We start from the raw sequence: 20,969 nt of genomic DNA on the forward strand, positions 1-20,969 counted from the left end.
AGAATTTTGTTCAGGTTTTCATGTTAATCTCTGAAATTTTCGTGAAAGCCTAAGTTGTACGTTTTATAAATGGAATCCATGATCTTTGAAGTCCCTAGAGCAAAGTCGGTTGCTCTTTAACAATATTCACTAATCTCTGTTTATTCAGGTGTTTTATATGGATTAAAAACTGTATTTTAAGGACTCAGATTTCAAAATGTTGATGGCATCCAGCAGGACCTTGACACAGTTAGGAGATGGGCCACTGCAAACCTCATGAATTTCAACAAGGCCAAGTGCAAGGTCCTGCACCTGGGTCATGGCAATCCCAGACACACCCACAGGCTGGGCAGAAAAGTGATGGAGAGCAGCCCTGTGGGGAAGGACTTGGATGTGATGGCTGATGAGAAATGCACCATGAGCAGGCAGTGAGTGCTCACAGCCCAGAAAGCCAAGGGAATCCTGGGCTGCATCCAAAGGAGAGTGGCCAGAAGACTAGGGAGGTTCTATCCCTCTGCTCTGCTCTTGTGAGACTCCACTTGGAGCACTGCATCCTGCTCTGGGGTCCTCAGCATAAGAGGGACAAGAAACTGCTGGAGCAAGTCCAGAGGAGGGCCAGGAGGCTGATAAGAGGACTGGAGCACCTCTTCTATGAAATCAAGCTGAGAAAGTTGGGGCTGTTCAGCCTAGAGAAGAGAAGGTTGTGTGGGGACCTCACAGACACCTTCCAGTATCTGAAGGGGCCTACAGGAAAGTTGGAGAGGGACTGTCTGACAGGAACTGGAGTGGCAGGGTAAGGAGGAATGGGCACATACTGAAAGAGGGGAAATTTATATTAGACATTAGCAGGAAATTCTTTACTGTGAAGGTGGTGAGACACTGGAACAGGTTGCCCAGGGATGTTGTGGATGCCCCAACCCTGGTGCTGTTCAAAGCAAATTAGATAAGGCCCTGAGCAACCTGGTCTAGTGGGAAGTGTCCCTGGCAGTGGGGTTGGGACTAGAGGATCTTTAGTGTCCCTTCCAAACCTTAACATTCTATTATTCTAACTGCTTCTTATGATGATGTTGCATTAATAGTGCAAATTCAAAAAACTACAGAATATACTAGTACTGGGGAAAAATCAAGACTTTATTTCAGAGGTATATATACTCACTATATAATGGTATGATAACTAAAAACTGGTAAAGGCAAAATGCTTTGAGTAAGTTTATAGGCATGGCAAAAGATAGCAACATATTTACAATAAAATAAATAGTTGAAGAATTTTATTAGATGTAAAACTTATTAAGTTTCTGTTTGGAAATATACCTACGGTGTCAAAACACAGCATTGTTATTGACCTCTTATTTCTTTCTTGTACAAATGAAGTGTCATTGTATTTTCACCATCTATTCATCACATTTTCTGAAAACAAATATTTTTAGTGGTATACTCAGGAATTGTCCTGGATTTTTAGAATTATTATTTTTTGTTTTGGTACCAGTTACCAGTCATGCTTACATCCTCTTTTGCTACCAGAACTACTACTGGATACAAGAATCACAAAAAAAGAATTAAACCTCTGTGATTTTCTTGACGTTCACATTGAAGCATACACATTACTAATCTTTCAAGAAGATATTCTTCTTGAGCTTCATTAATACCTGGTATGAAAAACTGCAATAAAATCTGAATGTTTCAATTTTTTATGATGAAAGAGACAATGAGATATTTCTTTTTTATTTTGAATTACAGATGGCATCTGTTCAAGATTCCAGATATGGCCAGAAAGATACATCTGACCAGAACTTCGATTACATGTTCAAACTGCTCATTATCGGCAACAGCAGTGTTGGAAAAACCTCCTTTTTGTTCCGATATGCTGATGATTCCTTTACATCTGCATTTGTAAGCACAGTTGGGATCGATTTCAAAGTAAAAACAGTTTTCAAAAATGAAAAAAGAATTAAACTACAGATCTGGGTAAGCTAAAAAATAATTCTGTGAATTAAGCAAAATGTAGTAGTTTTGATAGCATTTACACAACTGCAGGTTTGCGTTGAGTATCATAAGCATTTTATATATAGAGAGAGAGAGCATGGGAATGAAATTGCAGTTAATTATTTCTTGCATAGTTTTTCTGTCTTGAATAGTAGAGTGCAAACAGCATTTTTCAGGTATTAAATACAGTTATTTATCATGAATTAAATTCCTTTAGGAAATAATACAGGTTGATATATATTAATATCTGTGCAGTGAGCTATAAACACCTGTGCAATATGTAGACTATTGAACGTGGTACATGTTATATCAAAGTACCTTGAAATACCAGTTTTAGGATCTGGTGTCTTCTCTTAAACATTTTAAATTCATTTAGGAGCTGTGATAGTGGATGCATAACAGAAGGCATAATTTTTTGCTCTGTCATCCGGATCACCTGAAACATCTTCCATCTTCTGCTGAGGAAGAAAACATGTGCAAAGAGACAGTGTTACCCAGGCGTACAAAACCCCTTGCCCATATCCTAGAGACAGTAGAAAGATGCTCAGTGGAAAAAAATGAGATAACAGGGAATAGGTTTCCTTTTCCGCAAACTCTCATCAAAAATAAATAATAGCCAAAACTTATTCCATAGAATCACAGAATATCCTGAGCTGGAAGGGACCTCACTCCTGGCCCTGCACAGGACTAACGCAACTGTCACTCCATGGGATAGTCCTGACAGTCCTGTCAAAAGCTTCTTAAATTCTGGCAGACTTGATGCCATGACCACCTCCCTGGGGAGCCTGTTCCAGCACCCAGCTGCCCTCTGGGTGAAAAACCTTTTCCTAATATTCAGCCAGTTTCATGCCATTCCCTCAGTCCTGTCACTGGTCTCCTCAGGGAAGTGATCAGTGCCTGCCCCTCCTCTTCCCTTCAAAAGGAAGTTGTAGCTGCAGTGAGGTCTCCCCTCAGTCTCCTCCAGGCTGAACAGGCCAAGTGTCCTCAGCTGCTCCTCATATGGCTTCCCCTCAAGGCCCTTCACCACCCTTGTGTCCCTTTTTTGGATGCTCTCTAATTTTTTTGTGTCCTTTTTGTATTATGGTGCCCAAAACCACACACAGGACTTGAGGTGAGGCTGCCCAGTGCAGAGCAGAATGGGACAATCCCTTCCCTTGCCTGGCTGTGCCTGGTGCACTCCAGGACATGATGGGATTTAGGACAGATTCACTGATGCTTACATCTCATCATTCTTGGGTGGTAGGATGATACTAAAAGGTGAAGGAGGAATAGCATGACCTTTAATAATGAGGAGTTTAAGCTTCAGGTCCTCCTGGGGTGCTTGAGGATTTTGAGCAGTGTTTCCTTTGTGAGACATTTGTAACAGCCTTAAACCCCAGATTTCCTATTTTTTTTCCATGAATACAAATAATTTCAAGTTCGTTTAATGATGGGCAGCCATTAAGCCTCAGAAAATCTTGGTTCAAATCTGAGCAGTTCATCTAACATGATTTAAAGAACAGAAAAATTTAATATTTTAATATGGCACAAAGGATAATTTCCCAGGGTTTTCTAGGCTCTTTCTCATTAGGCTTCAGCCCTTGGTATCTAAAATAATTTATTGTTCTGTGCCCCCTAGAACTGTAACATAGACTTTTTGCCTCCCTACCTTTTTAAGCATAGGTTATCACTATTATCATCAATATAACAGTGGTACATACTATAATATATATTCCATGAATATAAAATGTGATATATAGATCTAGATCTAGATCTAGATAAAACACTTCAATATCATGCTGGTTTCATTGTGGTAGTTTAATGCGGGAGATCGCATTGACATTGCCTTATTATTTTTTTATAATGGAGCAATAAAATTGTGTTGATATTGTAGTTTTTACACAATTCTAATCACCAAGTATCCATTACAGTAGATTTTATTGTTCATGTCTTTCCTAGCAAAAGCAGCAATGCTAGTTTAAAATGTCATGTGATTAGTTTGACACCAGTATATGTTTCTCCTCTCCATGTGCTTGGCTCAAAGCCATCCAGTGATCTAGACGTGTTCAGGTCTATCCCTAGCATGGATGGGATGTAGCAGCTGTATTCTTCCCAATTCTAGAAAAATGTGTTTTGTGTTCTTTGTATGGCATTAACATCAGAGTCGAAACAGGCTCTGACAGTGCTTGCCTGAAAAAACTTGCAACCAAAATGGTTGAAACAAACCCAAGAGCTCTGTGTCCCTTAGGAAAGAGGAAACAGAGGCTCAGAGCATAGAAGAGACCTTCCTGCTTCATGAAGAGTCTTGTGCCAGGACATAGGGTTAGAGACAAGACTTAAATTCACACTTCCATACGAAAGGTTTTTACCCCAGCCATCACTTTGTGTCAGTGGTTATTTGGGGTTTTTTTCCCCCTAAATTTCTAATGCCAGTTCTTAAAAGGCCTTGTCATTACCAAATTAACTCAAATTGCAGCAGCTCACTTATTGTCTGTGCTTTTTAGATGGAGTGTTTTCTGTTGGAGCATTGTGTTCCAGTTAAGCTTGCTAGTACATCCTTTGATTGTTGCACCTCTGAGACCTTCAATAAATTCAGTAAGGGATCTTAGAAAGCTATTCTAGTGCACAAAATCTGAAATAGAGCACTATTACTCGATTTCCTAAGTTATATGAAGAGCAGAATTGTTCTTAATAGGCATCGTCTATACAGGTAACTTGTGTCTATATCATACAATACTTTGTTATTTTTATTGGTTATGAAAATAACTTTCTAAAATGAATAGTGCTCTTGCAATATCCATTTCCATTTCATTCATTCATTTATGAAAGACAGTTTATATTCAATAGAATATAAAATCAAATGAATCATAGTGAGTGTGATTTGATGGTAAATCTCAGTAGAAACATGAGGTTGTAACACTTGTATGAGGTTATAACACTTCCCTCAAAATCAGCAACAAACTATTTGGTGACATAATGTGATAGCTGATGTTCAGTATATAAGAAATAAAATATTATTGAAAGTCTCACAGTTTTTTAAAGTCAGAAGACTGGAAATGGAACTTTAAAATGTGTTTTGAATGACAAAATCAGAACCAAATCACTTTTGCTATGCACTTAAGTGAAGAAATACATGGAATGATGCTGCTCTGCTATTCTTGCTTGACAGTAAATGCAGAAATATGTAAATAGAAATGCTGTTAAGTCTCTAAAATTCCCTAGGTAGACGCACAATTGATCCAACCCAATATGTCCTGTTACAATATTGTACATATTCTTCTAGGTTAAAGTTCCTGTTTAATAGTGCTTTCAACAAGCTGCATTGTGTTCAGCTTGAAGCCTGTTGGAGCTTGCAGATTCTGTCAGAATAAGATTCTCATATGCTTACCAGTGAAGGTTACAAGTTTGTTTAAAGTCAGCATGGGCACTCAAGGAAGCAGAGTAATTATTTAATAATAAAATTCACAGTGTGATTATCACAGATGGACTAGGAAGGGTTATCAGATTGAGATAGGTGCTGTCTGGGATGCTCTGCAAGGCTTTTGTTTGAGATTTTTTTCTTGCTTGGAGGCAATAGCGTCTTATTCTTGAACTGTCTTCTTTCATTTTTCAATAAGGGAGGTTGGGGCTCCATCTAGTCCTTGCTGTAGTATCATTTTCATATAGTCAGAAAGAGCCTACTGGGAGCATGGTAACATTTGCTTCTTTTCCTTCTGAGCCAAACACCTTCTTTCCACAATAGTTACTACTGGAATTGAAAGAAGTTCAGAGTTCAAGTGCTATATTGATTAGTGGTAGCACATTACCTTGTCATAGGACCACCATCTGGCCCCAAAATTTTGCTTCACAGGACATTATAACTGTGACAGTCTGCTATGGACATCAGGAAGACAGAATACTAACATGCCTCTTACCTTTTAGAGGACAGCAATCCAAAAAAATGGTGCTTTACCTAAAAGGTATTGATTTCTCCATTTAAATTATACAAAAATTTTGTAAAGAAGTTTTGTCTGTATGCGGCACATACAGACAAAAGATAAAAGTCCATTAAAGGACTTTAGGATGTTTCACAGTCTAAAATAATAAAAAGTAATATACTTTTTCCTCCATTTGGTTTGAACTAGTAATATTAAAGAGAAGAGCTGGAACTAGAAGGTTATAAGATTTTTTTACTTTCAAACTTACATTGAATTAAAAAAAAAAGACTTCTCAATATTAATTTAGACAACAATACATTCTAACTAAAATTATTAGAAGCTCAAAGGTGTGTAAATCAGAAAATAAAAATAAGAACCTTTTAAATCTATCTGTACCTGTGGTGGTATAAAGCTTTGCATTACTTTCGTGAACTGTCAATTGTATAATAAAAATAATATTCTGCAAGAGTTTATGGACAAACTATAGGCTTATTTGGACAATAGAATTTGTTAGCTAACATGTCAAATCATAGAACAGGGAGAAAAAAATAAGGAAAAATAAAGTCCAGATACTGGCTCCTAGAAGAAAGCATAAAATTTGCGAAGACAAGTCAACATATTTAACTGAGAGCTTATCCATACGTCATCTTTGGCTTATTTTTAAAATTTACTTGATCAGAACTCTCACTAACTTCAAACTGATTTCAGTACAAATTTTGTCTGAGGAATGAAGTATCAAATTTTCCCTCTGTGATCTGTTTATTGCACAAAAAAGTTAAACTGTATTCATACAGCCATATCTGATTGTAGCACTTTGGTGCAAATGTCAAGTAAGAATACTGTGCTGCCTTTTACTTCTTAGATAGCTTTTCCCTGGGACTAGCCATAGACTTCACGGACTAGGTGCAATAATCACATAGAAAGATATCCTTTTAGAGAAGACAGGAAAAGAGCTGCTTGTGTCAGCATATCCTTCGTAGAAGTGTTTGTGACAGTTTCATTTGATAGCCAAAATGTTGCTTCCTTTACATCAACAGTTTCTATAAATCATCAGAGGGTTTAGGGACTAAGTGAAGACTAGGTTTTATAAGCTGACTGAGAAAATGCAATGTCATCATTCAATAATTAAAACTATTGTAGCTGTTAAAAAAATCTATAAATACTAGGCACCTGATTTTTCCTCTACAAGCTTCCTAACAGTGCTTTAGCAGTGAGAAGAATTCAGATTAAAGAAAATAGTGTGTGTGTGTTTGTGAGTGTGCGCGTGCATGCATGTATATGTTAGAAGGGTCTGTAGGAGTACCAGTATGCATGAAAATTGCCTTGATATTGAGTCTTTGGGGGGGTATCCTGCACTGACTTAAAAGTGTAGAGGCAGTGCAATATTTCAGAGATACCTGACTGACTGGGGCTAGAGGAATCAGTTCAAGAATCACTAAATACACTGGTTGAGTAGAAAGTGAAAGCTGAAGCAATGAAAGTGGAGATTGGAGTAGCATGTGGAGAAAGAGCATAGCAAATGTAGCAAATGTTTCATCACAGGATTTTCAGGTCCTGACTTTGTCACATCTGTCTCATCTAAGTGTTTTTAATTCCTGTGATAGCCACTGCAAAGTATATTTCATTATTCCTTTTTCAGCTGCTGGTGACAATATGTAGCTGCTGCTTTGAATACACAATCTTTTCAGATGAGGATAGTATTGAAAATGAAACTTCCTCATCTCAGCATGAAAATCAAATGTGTCTACTGTTATACATCAGACAAAGTGATTTGAAGAGAGTAATATAGAACCATAGAATGTGCTGAGTTGGAAAGGACCCATCAGGATCATGAAGTCCAACTCCTGGCCCTGCAAAGGACACCCCAAGAGTTACATCATGTGCCTGAGAGCATTGTCCAGATGGTGGTGTGACCACTTCCCTGGGGACCCTGTTCCCATGCTGGAATTTGAGACTTCTCTGGATCCAGCTGTATTAGCAAATGAAACTTTCCAAGACTGTCCTTGGGCACTGCTGTTCAGCTGGAATGGAATAGCTTTTGTCCATGTGTTTAAACTCTTTCAGTCTCTGAAAGAGAATGGACATATCCAGATATGGGATATATATATTATATATTTATATTGGGAAAGGTCTCTGTCCTTTGCTAAGTCCTGTACTCTGCCCAGGAACTCTTAGTGCTTGCAAGCCTGGGTCAAAACCATGTGACAAAACATGCTGGCAGTTTCACAGCATGGACAGATTTGATAGCCTTGAAGTGCTTCTTGGCACAACTTAATTTGTTGTTACAGACATGGCCTGAAAGGGCAGCAGCTCCAGGCAGACATGGGTGGGCCTGACCTGCCCACTGTGATAAGCAATACAATATGTTCACAAATTTTGGACTGTTAGAAGGTCCTAAAGGAACCATTCCTTTAGGAATTTCTGAGAAAAGATGGTTAATGAGGAATGAAGTTGTGACAGACAGAATGCCATCTCTTTCTGGACTTTTCCTGTTAGCTGAAACAAGGCAAAATTCTGGAAAGCTTTTGTTCGTTTTAAGCTGCCCTTCAACAGGTGAATATTATACTTGGATATGGGTTGCCTAAACTATTTCCTTTCTTCTCCTTTGCTTATTTCTACACAATATGAATCTTTGAAGAGCCTGAAAGTTTTGGGGTAGGATCCTGTTTTCATGCTATATTATTTCATGTCGTGCCTCTTACATGCTCATTGAGAGTACTTCCACATATGTGCAAGTCATCTTTGGTATATTTTATTTCTCAGAAATATTGGCGTTTACTAATCATTATTTTTCCTTAATTTTTTACCCTTAGTTTTTTTACCCTTACTTTTCATAACGTCTGGAGTTGTCCACAACAAATATTGAAAACTTGTACAGTCAAAGGAAAGCCTATTATAGCACAGAGAGAACTATTGTATTCAGATCTGTCAGACAAACACCAGTTTTTAATCTCTGTGTAGCTTTAAGGGAGTCTTAGTTAGTTTCAGAAGCTGTATATTTCCTGAATTTGGAAATTATTAGTGCTCTCTTTACCTAGCCCTGTTTATTCTGTATTCGGTTTCCTGTACTTGTTTTTCTGTTTATATTAAAGTTGCACCCATGGATCCAATTCAGTTACAATTTTCCATCATCTTAGGTAAGTAGCCAAGAAAGAAATTGTTGAATAGTTCGCTTTCAGCCATTCAAGTGGTAATGAACAGGTAGGAAGTGGAGATAGTGCTTACCTAAAAGGAGAAACGACAGTGTGTCTTTTCTCTAAACTTTAGTACATACTGGTAATTTATATAATCTATATAATGTATAAAAATATAAATAACTAGTATTGCCTAAATATTAAAGGCATCAGAGCAGAGGGAAATATAAGCAGAGACTGGAAAGATAATGTGTGCTGCTATTCAAAGTTTTACTCCATTGCTCATACAATGAGGCAGGATGTGAGACAAAGCACCAAGAATCTGAGTGAAAATGCGACGAAGAGTTTACAAATTGGGGCATCATAACCAGTGTGAAAAATCAGAAAGAGTAACAGATACTACATGTGATGGTTGGTATTATTTCTTTGCATATCACACTACAAAAATGCTAACAGATATGATACTACAGTCCTTTACTGGAAAACCCAGAACTGTACTCATTAAAACTTTTTTGCAAGAAATGCTGTCTTGGGAACTATTCTGTGTATAAAAATGTAGATGCATCCACTATAAACAATACAGATCTTGTAAAACTAATTGTATTTCTTGTGTGGAATCAGGGTTGAGTCTTCAGTACTGAAGACGACCTTGGCAATGTAAAAGGCATGTTCAGTTCAGACTTCAGTGCAAAGAGCACATGCTGTACATTTTGTGGGACAGGCCATGTTGGCCAGTGATTGTACTTTTAAAATTCATATGCTGTTTATTTAAAATGTAGCACTGGATGTTCAAATATTCATAAGATATTCCAATTTTACTGCTATAAAAAAAGTGCCTCTCCTTGAGGGTTTTAAACATGGTCTTTAAACCCAGCTCAAAAAAAAGATGGTGACTCTAAGTTCAGCACCCTCTCTAGGCAGCCCCGTGTCCTAATCCTGCATGTTTGCTCTAAAATGCACATCAGAGTGGTTGCAAATTCCTGGCCTCAAATAGTTTGGAGAGGAAATGTGAGGTAAATGTCAGTTCTGCAACTGCAACCAGCATTAAATTCCACTATTTTTCTCAATGTTTCAACGGTTTTTTGGAAGCCTTCTGTAGTCTTGGGTCAAAGATTTCACTCTTTTACAAAGTTCTGTGCTTTACAGAACCCTCCAATGCTTACATCACATTGCTGAAGTTCAAATATTCTTTGACAAAGACTCCTGTTATTAGTAAAATGATACATCTGTATTCAAAAGTATATATTAATTGGAAAGAAAAGGTGTCATTTAGCACAATTGAGACTCCAAATAAGGCTTATCTCACTGTTTAAGTTGAAGCTTATGTGGGAATTCTTTAAGAGAAACTGAGCTAGTGTAAGATCCTTTCTAGAACACTTTTCTGTAGTGTGTCTTAGGCAGTTTTCTTCATTGGACTCCAGGGAAATGCATCCTTCCATGTTTTAGGCCAACAAATCATCAAGCTGCCAGACTTCAAGTAATTGCAGCTCTCCATAACCTGTGACCAGGCAGTCTGGTATAACATTTTTTCAGCTGCCTTTGCCTTCCACATAATGATCTGCAAGTCACCAGTGGAGGAACTGTCAGGAATCAGCACTTACATACATACAAACATCATATAAATGTTATGTAGGCTCCCTAAAAGCTGGTAATGAGAAAAGGAAAGAGAAGATAGGAGAGTATTTCATAGATGGGTATCTGAATATCAAGATTTTGGTGGTTTTTTTTCAAATGAGGAGTCGGGGTGGGAAAGAAGTAGTGAATGGAATGATTTTGCTGTGACAGGGATCTGGATCAAGAACAGTTACACTGGACTAAAGCTGAAAAATACGCTATTTTAATTGTACAAGCTCAACAGAACTCAGAGAAATCTGACAGTGTACTTTAAACTGTCAATGTAACTTATACTTCCAAGCTATTATTTTAATAAACTAAGACTATTTGTAAAATTAATGTCGACAGCATTCTGTAAAGTGAAATCAGCTGTGCTGTCAGGTCCTGTGAACCACTTTAGCGGCAAATTTATAACATCTATATAGTTATAATGAATCTACAAAGAAAAAAAAAAAAGGCAGCCCATGCAGGCTCTTTGCTGAATTTTAATAAGATTCATGTTGTAGATTAGAGCAAAATGTTGCACTCTTGCTGTGCAGTTGTTGAGTTGAAATCACAGGACCAGAGGCTTGGACAGGAGCCATAATGTAAATACCATGAAAATGGGAGTGCAGAGATAGTATTTAAAGCTCACTTTTGCCCTCTCCTGCTGCTCAGTGCAAGCTGTCTCCCAGTGCTATGTTAGAACAGCTTGAAGTCGTTCTGAAATTATGCTGGGTTGAAAGGGGCACAAGTGACTGAGGGAAGATACAGGGGTCGCACAAAAGGAACTCATTTTTATTTAATGCTAGTCAATTTGCATTTTGTTCTGGAAGTAAGCTTAGGTGCATTTTGTAAGAGCTCAGAGACATCAGGGTCTTTGTGTCACATGAGGGTGTTTATAGTAGCTTACATATATTATGGGCAATGCATGCGGATCTTACATGTGAAATTATGATATCAAACAAAACAGCATCTCTGGGGACTTTAGCTCTGTATTTACATTGCTATTTCTTGGTTAGATAAGAAAAAGCAGTTAATATATCAGTTGCCTTTTCTTCTATTAGAGAAACTGCTTTTTACACTTTCTTTTCAGTGTAGTTGAGGGCTAATCTCCTTCAATCTTTCCTGAATAAACATATTGTTCTTTTGTAATCATCTTGGTATTTTCTGGTTTAACCCAGATTGTTTTATTACTCACTCTTCATAAACAAATTCTTTCCCCAGTTTTTACCTGTTAGGACTTTATTTATTCATTAATTGCAGTTTGAGAAATACAGAGAATTTTATGTCAATGAATTCAGTCAGTAACTCCGATGGAAGTTGTCAATGGTGTAATTTGCTGAGCTGTTTAGTCTAAAATTAGTATGGTATCTATCTATCTATCTATATATATATGATGGTAGCTATCCATATATATAAAGTTCTTACTTTTCTGCCCATCAGGTTATTATTTATGTGTATTTATAAAAAGAAAAAGAAATTTAGGTCTGCCACAGGAAATGAGTTTTTCTGTTGTGACAGCAAGAATGATACTCAGTGGGCATTGTTGCCCAAGATAGATTAGATACTATTGACTTTGGTTTATTTTATTTGGAAATAAAGCCCACTCTGCAGAAAAGAATATGAAGTAAACTTTCATAGGGGTTTCTGGTTTTCCTTTATAGATGGTTTGGTTTGTGATGGTGACTAGCAAGGCCTGTATTTGTTCGTCTTAATGTGGCATTCCAAAATGAGCTGAGCTAAATAAAAAACAACACCTGGATATTTAATGTCTCAGAATTCTATATTCAGCTATAATTAGGACATGTACTTTCTGCAGTGTACTGAAATCTTCTGGGCCTGCTTATATCTGATCTCTTCTCCAAAAGATATTCAAATTCTAGTCAACTTACAAGACTTCTTAACAGCCATTAGTGCAATTTACTTCAATTGCAATTTCTTTGGAGAATTCTGTGATTAGGATTTCTAGATTTTGGTGGATATGATCGCACATGATATAGCATCACATATGCTAACAGTGAAGTAAAAAGGTGAGAGCTGAAGTGTGAGAACATCTCAGCTGGCTGGGTGTAAATGTAAGATTCTTCAACTGTATGAGCAAAAGGAATCAAGGTAATTTGCTGGATGACACTGACTATAGTAGTGGAAAGAAGAGTAGGTGAGAACCTAATGACAAGCTGTTTTGACAGGAGAGGACATCAGACTTAAAATGCATTGTGGAAAGGTTTTAGGACTCAAATAGTTGGTAAACTTAATACACAGTACATATATGCTAATAATGATTGTAAATGATGGCAAGTGGGAATGTGTTAATAGTACAGAAGAGGATCACTGTATTGTACATTAAAAAAACCCTACTAACTTTCAAGTGTCAGGTAATAGAAATGGCATTTTATTGAACAATACCAAATTGGACACCTTGGGAACAATAAGAAATTACTTTTTAAATTAGATGTTCTTTATTTAACAACCACCAAATAAAGGCACAAAAATGAAAGCATTCCTACTAACCATCCAAGGAAAAACAGTTAATATGCTTGTGCCTGGTGAAGTGTTTTCAGAGGAAATGGGACTATTTCATTATCTACTGCACTGGAGATACTTTGTATGGAGAAAGAAATTCAAACTGACAACAGGTGAATAAAAAACCCTATTGTATTACATAGAGGAACTAAAGGAAATAGAAGGAGACAAATAATGTGAGTTTTTTGACTCCAGAAAACAAAGGCAAGACTAATACTTTGTTTTTTTGTAAAGTTTATGGTTTGGTTTGGTTTGGTCTTTTTTTCCACAAACACATTTAATTTTTTCCAAAATGCACAATCCTCCTTTGAGAAACTGTTCAGATGAAAAAAAAAGGTGTAAGCAGGCCCGTTATTTACATGATGTCAATGTGCTGAAGAAACCTGTAACAAGTGAACAGGATATGCACTGATCATCTGTATGATGAGGGGCATTCAGACAGAGGCATTAGTGGATTGACTTAGAAAGCTTGTGTGGGTTTGGGCTGACGAGTGGCACTTGGTCCTTTCTGCATGCTCATAATTGCTACTTCCCCAATCTTGTATGACATTTTGAATATGGAATTAGTCTTGTATACAGTACCTGAAGGATTCAGGTATTTGTCTTGCTTCTTGTCCATGAACCACCAACCTTTTTTCTGCTCTAATTTAGTCCAACTTCCTTTCAGAATGTCCATTTGTCAGATACTAATAATGCTTTCTTTTCATAGCACTCTGCTTCTGGCAGTCTAATTTATTGAGGGGGTCAAAATAGTGCCAGTAGCTGGCTGCATCCCATAAGGTAGAGCTGGTGGCATGTAGCAGAATTATAACAGAAGCAAGAGTGTTCAACAGGGAATGAATTTGGTCTTTGGACCAAATTCTTGTCTAGTAGACAAAGAAGCTCACTAAACAGCTGCTGAGTGTGAACATGTCTTTTACCATGTTGGAGGTAGTATGGAAACTACCAAGGCAGAAAGACATTAAAAAGATATATATGGCAAAGGGTGTTATAGTACCTTTGATTGGGAAAATGGAAAGGCTGGGATAACCAGTATTGTGCTAATTAGAGGGCAAGAGAGAAAATGAAAAGAAAGATGTGATGGAAGCATATATGAGGAGTCCTGTGAAAATGAATGTCAAACCTGAAGCAAAATAGTAATTAGCAGCCTGAAGGATGAAAGGACCTTACAGAAAAGTCAGATAGTCCAAGACAAATGCCTCTATGCTGAGGAAATGAATGCCATTATGATTGTGCAGAAACAGGAGCCTTAAAGCTAAGTGGAGGAAGCAATGATAGAAGATGGCATTTGTACAGGGAAGAAGCAATGATAGAGGGCATTTGTACATAACACTCTTAATTGGACATCAGCTCTGGAGATTAAACTTACATATACCTATAGCTAAAACTTTTTTCTTGCTTTAATTGAAAGCCTAAGGCACTCTAAAGAAATGTCCTGTTTTAGACCAGCCATCATAAGAGCTGGTCTGTATGAGAAGAATGAGCCTGTGATTTTAAATGGATAGAAAGAAGGAAACCTGGAATTCTTCATATATTTTGTCAGTCCTATACATATAGATAAGAAATGGAACTTCTTGGTAAAAGTTTATGTGAATTAAGAGAAGTCTGGGCAAACTTGTCTTAAGAGATACTCACTGAGAGTATTTATAGAGATAGAAACTACTTCTAGCTCAGGAAACCTCAGAGCTGCTTGTGGTTGGAGGTTGGGGGGATGTTAAAAAGGATTATCATATATATCCACCTTGTTGCAATTTTCCTGTAAAATTTAATGAGCAGTATTAGAGAGGATACCAACTAGCTATAATGTTTTTCATTTGATCCAGCAAGACTGGCTGTACATACATATTTATTAGCTGCAAAAGAGATAAGTTCTTTGCCTTCTCACAGGAAAAGCTTCCCTGCTTTTCATGAAGCTGTATTTCCTAGCAAGACAAGTGCAAGATAATTCAGTGATGGCCATTTTAGTGCTCAGGCCTCTGTTATATACAAATGAGTCTTAATACTTTGAAAATAACAGGATCCAGGGAAATAGGCAATTTTCCTGCCTGTCCCTTACCACAAGGATTTTTAAGAGCTATGTGGTAGTAGCTCACAAGCGATCACAGAAGAGGTTGAAGGTAAGGCAGGGCAGGACTGCAGTCCTGTTCCACTGTGGTGAAGGATGTGGAGTCAGGAACTGGGTGGATTCCAGAAAATCTTCTGGTAATACTTGTGGTTTGATTCCCATTTTTAAATATTGCTAAGAGCTAGATTTTGTATTTTGTCGTTTCAGATAGATTACATACTAGCTTTCTTTTGATAAATTTTTTTTTTTTCTTCTTCTTTTGTAGTATCAGATATCACAGTCTATTTCTATCTGAAGTCCTTTAGAAATTCCTGTCTCCAATGCAGTGGTTCTTAGCCATTCCTTTTTGGGCCAGTGGTGTCCTGTAGGACAATCAGACATGGTCTGTGGAAGGAATGCAGACATAAAATACATTCTCAGACATGGAAGTAAGTAAAGAAAATGAGGGAAAAAGAGTCGTTTGCATGATTAGCCCGACTAGTACACAAAAAAACTAATACACTAGCCTAGTGTATTTGGCCAGAAATAAAAACTCATGTGGGGCATCTTGGAAAAATAAGTTGAGTAACCTTGACTTGGAAAGCCCTGTTTTCCTTCTGCAAACATAGGAGCACTACTGTCTCCCACCCAGCTTGCAATGACCATTCTCTCTGGAGCTCTTAGTTTCTTTTATCTTCCTCCTTTGTATAAAAGGGGTTCACTCTGACCACAACACAGCCCTTGGGACCTAATTCTGTGATATTTTTCATTTTGTGTTGTCAGTTAGAAAGTGAAATAACATTGCATGACTTTCCTTCTCTCTATATAAAAGGATAAATGAATATGTACCCCTTCTTTAGGAATGGAAGGTATTCAGGCTAGACTGAGTTAGGTGTGGATCAGGAAACTGTTGTCTTTTGAAAATATTTTCCAAGATGTTAGGGGCTGTCTCTGTTGACAGTGACAAACATACATTAATCTTAAACAATTTTGTCTCCGTTCAATCCCTGTGCAAAGCAATGTTGCCAGCATACAGTATGCTGCCACACCAAGGGTCTCAAACATGACGTGAAACAGGTGTGCAGCGTGACTGTCCTTGCATTTCTGAGTTTGGGGAGTTTTTTATTTGACCTTTTGCTTTTTTACCTGGTTTACTTACATCTAGTGTAGTGAGAGCATAAAGAGTACCCAGTAAATTAGGCTTGCCCTGCTTTACAGCCCAACTCAGATAAATTGCTGAATGCGAAAGTAAATTTCTTTTTTTTTCCCCTTGTGCACATAAGTTCTTAGAAAATGGGGTTGTTCTGCATGCCAGGAGAACTCCCTTCCTAACAGATGTTTTCTTCTGATTATGTAGAAGAGAGACTGGGTTAGTGCTTTGCCCAAATATAACTTTCAGCAGACCAAAATGAGTGTATGTCTCTTGTGAGAACTCGATTTTCAAAAGAAGCACTCACCTTCTACTATGGTATTTCTCTTGGAAACATACAGTTAAATCCAGTGATATGGGAATATCTTTAGTGGGGTTATAAACCTAACCTATGGCCTATTTAGAATGGAATTTTAAATCCTGAAAGTTTCTTTTATTTTATAAATTTTTACCCACATAAAATGCCCGTTAGTATATGTTCCATTGTTTTGTGTCATTGAGTATAACTACAAACCTAAGTAATAGAGGATTTTTTTTTCTAAATGTCTTACGGATTTGGTTAGTACAAAGGTTTTCAATGTGGTTGACTGTTTCATAGTTTTTGATCATACATAGTTTATAACAATAGAACAAATCTTCCTCTGTGACAAATAATTTCCAAGACTGAGAGAACTAATCACTGTGATTCATCCCCTTGGTAACCCAAATTGTATCTCGAGGACTGCCAGACTTTTTAGCATTTTGGAGATTAATAGGCTCTGTTTTCTGTTTCTGAAAGAGATTTTGTGGTTGGTCTTTGAGCAGGTTAGGGAGGAACAAAATAAATTTAATTGCTTTTAATGTCTTTGAAAGTCTTAATTCAGGTGATTGACTGTACTTCATCTAGAACCAAATCACCTGTAAATCTGATTTAGCCATTACCATCTACTTGCTGTGACTGTTGTGATTGAGTCAACAGCCACATTATATCAACGCTGACTTCTAACTGTAACATCAGAAAAATTTTCTCTTACACAGCTAAATTTTTTCCTGGACCTATCTGATGCAATTTCCACTCAGATTTCTACATCTGGTAAATTTATGGACAGAACTTCCAAACCTGATGATGTTCACTTCTGAGTAATTCAAACAAAAAAGCCTTCAGAAAAGAATACAGTAGCAACTTCCCATTTTTTCTGTTCTGAAGTTGTAAGTAACTGTTACATGTAGGGACAAGTTTTTGATTGGTTCACAGTTGGTTCTCAGTGTTACCCCAAAGTGAAAAGAGCCAAGTTAACAAACAAGCTTCATTAGATGGAGATACTTAAAACTAGAAAGTGGCGGAAAGGGAGGTAATGTAGAAATGGAATCAGAAACTTAAGGTCTTAATAAGCTAAGATTTAGGTATCTGTCCAAAGCTAATAGTCTACCATGGTTCTATAACTAGTAGCCAGAAATATTTATCTTCAGAAGATCCTTTGTTCTGTACTAAGATGCATCTCTAAAACAAAAGAAAATCTAAAAATTTTTTTGGAAATATACGTTCTGTTAAACAGAGAAAGAAGTGTGCATAAGTATAGTAAAATAGATGCTTATATTTTTGATGGCTAAATCACACCTTTATCAGCTGAAAAAAACAGAACAGCCAGTGGGTGAGAGATTAATTTCAGTTTAGTCATGGCTTTTCAGAATTTTAGCAAAAATTGGTATGCTGTAAAGTGATGACCACCAGAACACTTTGGGCAGATTATGAGTAGCACAAATGACATTATGGAGACGGACATGAACCAATGAATCAGTATTATGAATGCAGAGCCCTCCTTTAGCTGGATGCCATTGCTGAGATGATGCCATATTAGGGTATTTTTTATTTATTAGAACCAGGTGCCTTTGTTCACATTCTGAATTTCATTGGCTGGTGAAAAAAAGGATTTTTTTCAGAAGGAATACTAAGATGGATAGTAATTATCAGTCAGGAAAGTTTAGAGCTCAAAGACGTGAATATGCCAGCTTTGTTAATTTTTCAGAAATGGTTTTAGTAAAAGCATAGCCATCAAGGCAGAAATTTCAAGCAAAACAGTAAATCCTAATCCCACTGTGTTTGTATAGATTATTGCATCCATTTTAGGGAAAGAGAAAGAGGTATATTGATTATTTGATCTGATGTCTCTAGGGAGACCAAATGATTGTCTGAATTTTATTTTAATCATGGATGTATATTGAAAAACCTTTGTGGCAGAATCTAGAATATTCTAGGAAATCCATACTGTTTTGGTCCAGAAAATGGTGCTGATGCTATATTTTTACAAATACACACCAATTTATTTTGGTGTGAGGTTGTATTTTCCAGTCCTTTGAAGATAGGTTGTACTACCTGTTTCAGGCTGATAGGTTCTGTTCACCACTAATACAGGTGTTTATAGAATCATGGAATATTTTGGGTTGGGTGTTTGGGAAGAGATCTTAAAGATCATCTAGTTTCAACACTTCTGCCATCAAGAGGGACACCTTCCACAAGGCCAGGTTGCTCAAAGTTCCATCCATCCTGCTCTTCAACACTTCCGGGGATGGGGCATCCACAGCTTTTCCGGGCAACCTGTTCCAGTGCTTCACCATCCTCTTTCCAAAGTAAAGAATTTCTTTCATGTATGTAATCTAAATCTGCCCTTGTTCAGTTTAAAGCCATTCCCCCTTGTCCTATCTACATGCCCTTGTAAAAACTCCCTTTCCAGCCTTTTTACAGACTCCCCTTTAGGTACTTGAAGGTGCTATAAGGTCACCCCAAAGCCACCTCTTCTCCAGGCTGAACAACCCCAGCTCTCTCAGCCTTTCCTCACAAACAGGTGCTCAACACCCCTGATAATTTTCCCTCATCTGGACTTGCTTCAACAGATTCAAATCTGTCTTATGTTGGCGGCCCCAGCTGGGACCTGCTGGCCACACTTCTTTGAGTACAGCCCAGGACACGTTTGGCTCTCTGGGCTGTCAGTGCCCATGGCTGGGTCATGTCCAGCCTCTCATCCACCAGCACCCCCAAGTCCTTCTCATCAGGGCTGCTTTCAATCTGTTCATCCCCAGCGTGTATTTGTTGGAATTGCCCTGACCCATGCACAGGACCTTGCACTTAGCTGTATTGAACTTCATGAGATTCCCCTAGGGCCTCCTGCCATGCTTGTCCAGGTCCCTCTGGATGGCATCCCATCCTTCAGGTATGTCACTAGCACCACTCAACTTGGTGCCATCTGCAGACTTGCTGAGGGTCCACTTGATCCCAACGTTCTTGCCACCATGTGTTGTTTGTGATTAATCCTTGCTGTGGAGAAAGAGGCTGTACTTCTTTAAATTTGATCTTTTATAAGCATTTCTGGCCATGATGTTGCATAAGCAAAAGCTACTTTATAGTCAGCAACACAGTGCCTTATAAGCAACTTGCTGAGGAACTTGTATGATTTTTTAAGTCTCAGAATTTTTGGTTGGTCATTTTTTATACCGCTTTTAAAAGTTGTCTTCTTTTCCCCAAATGTTCTATAAACGTGCACATTTTTATGTTTGTAAAAGGACAACATATATCCCAATGGGATATGGGCCAGGCAGCAAAAGGTCTCCTGGGGCAGTACATTAGTTTAGGAAAGAACTTTAGAACAAACTGGCAAGAATTTCTTTGTTTTCTCCTGTTATTTATGGAGGCAGGAATCTGTGCTTCATAACCATCGCTTAGGAAGAAGATATCTAATTAATTTTCTCAGTAGCGAGTTCTGCTCACCAATCCATTTTCTCATTTGTTTATATTTGTCAGAGAACACTGTGTAATGCTTGCTGCCATTCCTCTTAATGTTAATTGTCTGGACTGTAATTTAATTGTCCTTTGTAGTGTTCTGCATTAGAAATCTTAAATAGTTTATTTCCTAAAAGCCAGGCATTTCCCTTGAACCCAAGCCAAGATTTTGCAGCATATGACTTAAGTAAATGAGCGTCATGTGATACTAATCATTTTCGTTTTGTCTTTTTCAGTCTCTAAGAGGCTTTGGCACAAATCTGTACTTTTCTATGTCTTTTCAAAATTATTTCTAGGGTTCTTCAGAGGGGAGTCATAAGTCATTTTTGTGATTTGGCTTTCATGCCAGTATGCTGCTTATGTGCATGAAAATAGCATACTTGCCTCTGCCATGCACAAGAATGTGTTCAGAAGAAACTCTGTTCTTTGTCTTTGTACTCCCTGCTGTCAGGAGCTTCCAGAATTGAAATCACTTGCAAGTGAAGATCTTAATTTTCACTTCTAGATCTCAGTTCTGCATCCTCTATGTGAGTGATTCCTGCTCACACAGATTTGACTATTGCAAAATAGTTAACTTGGGCAAATAAAGACTGGAAGACAGGACTATATTATTTACTCCCTAAAGAGGGGTCCACATTTAACATCATTCAGTTTCAAATGTTGCCATCAGTCTATTTCATTTCATACATGGCTAAATATATCTCTCTCTAGTAGCAACTAAGTCCTGCTTGCAGCTGCCTGTTCTCAAATCACATTTTGTACCCATGTGCCTGTAACACATGTAGCTAATCATGACAAAGGACCTGGAAACTTTATTAGAGTCCAGCCACTCAGAAACCCTCATTAATTGTGTGCAGGGCTACCTGCGATTGTGTACATTGGACACTGAGTGTCATCTGTGTACAATTGA

The 20,969-nt window shown here is 37.7% G+C and overlaps 1 protein-coding gene across 1 annotated transcript in view; it reads left to right on the forward strand.

Moving 5' to 3' along the window:
* Window positions 1-20,969, forward strand: part of RAB3C (RAB3C, member RAS oncogene family) — a 129,016-nt gene that overhangs the window by 7,581 nt on the left and 100,466 nt on the right. Inside the window, exon 2 of the mRNA XM_069002042.1 lies at window positions 1,717-1,944. Coding sequence (XP_068858143.1) covers window positions 1,717-1,944 — 228 coding nt within the window. The remainder of the gene's footprint in view (window positions 1-1,716; window positions 1,945-20,969) is intronic.

This window comes from Aphelocoma coerulescens, assembly GCF_041296385.1.
Source record: "Aphelocoma coerulescens isolate FSJ_1873_10779 chromosome Z unlocalized genomic scaffold, UR_Acoe_1.0 ChrZ, whole genome shotgun sequence".
In the NCBI taxonomy this organism is placed as follows: domain Eukaryota; kingdom Metazoa; phylum Chordata; class Aves; order Passeriformes; family Corvidae; genus Aphelocoma; species Aphelocoma coerulescens.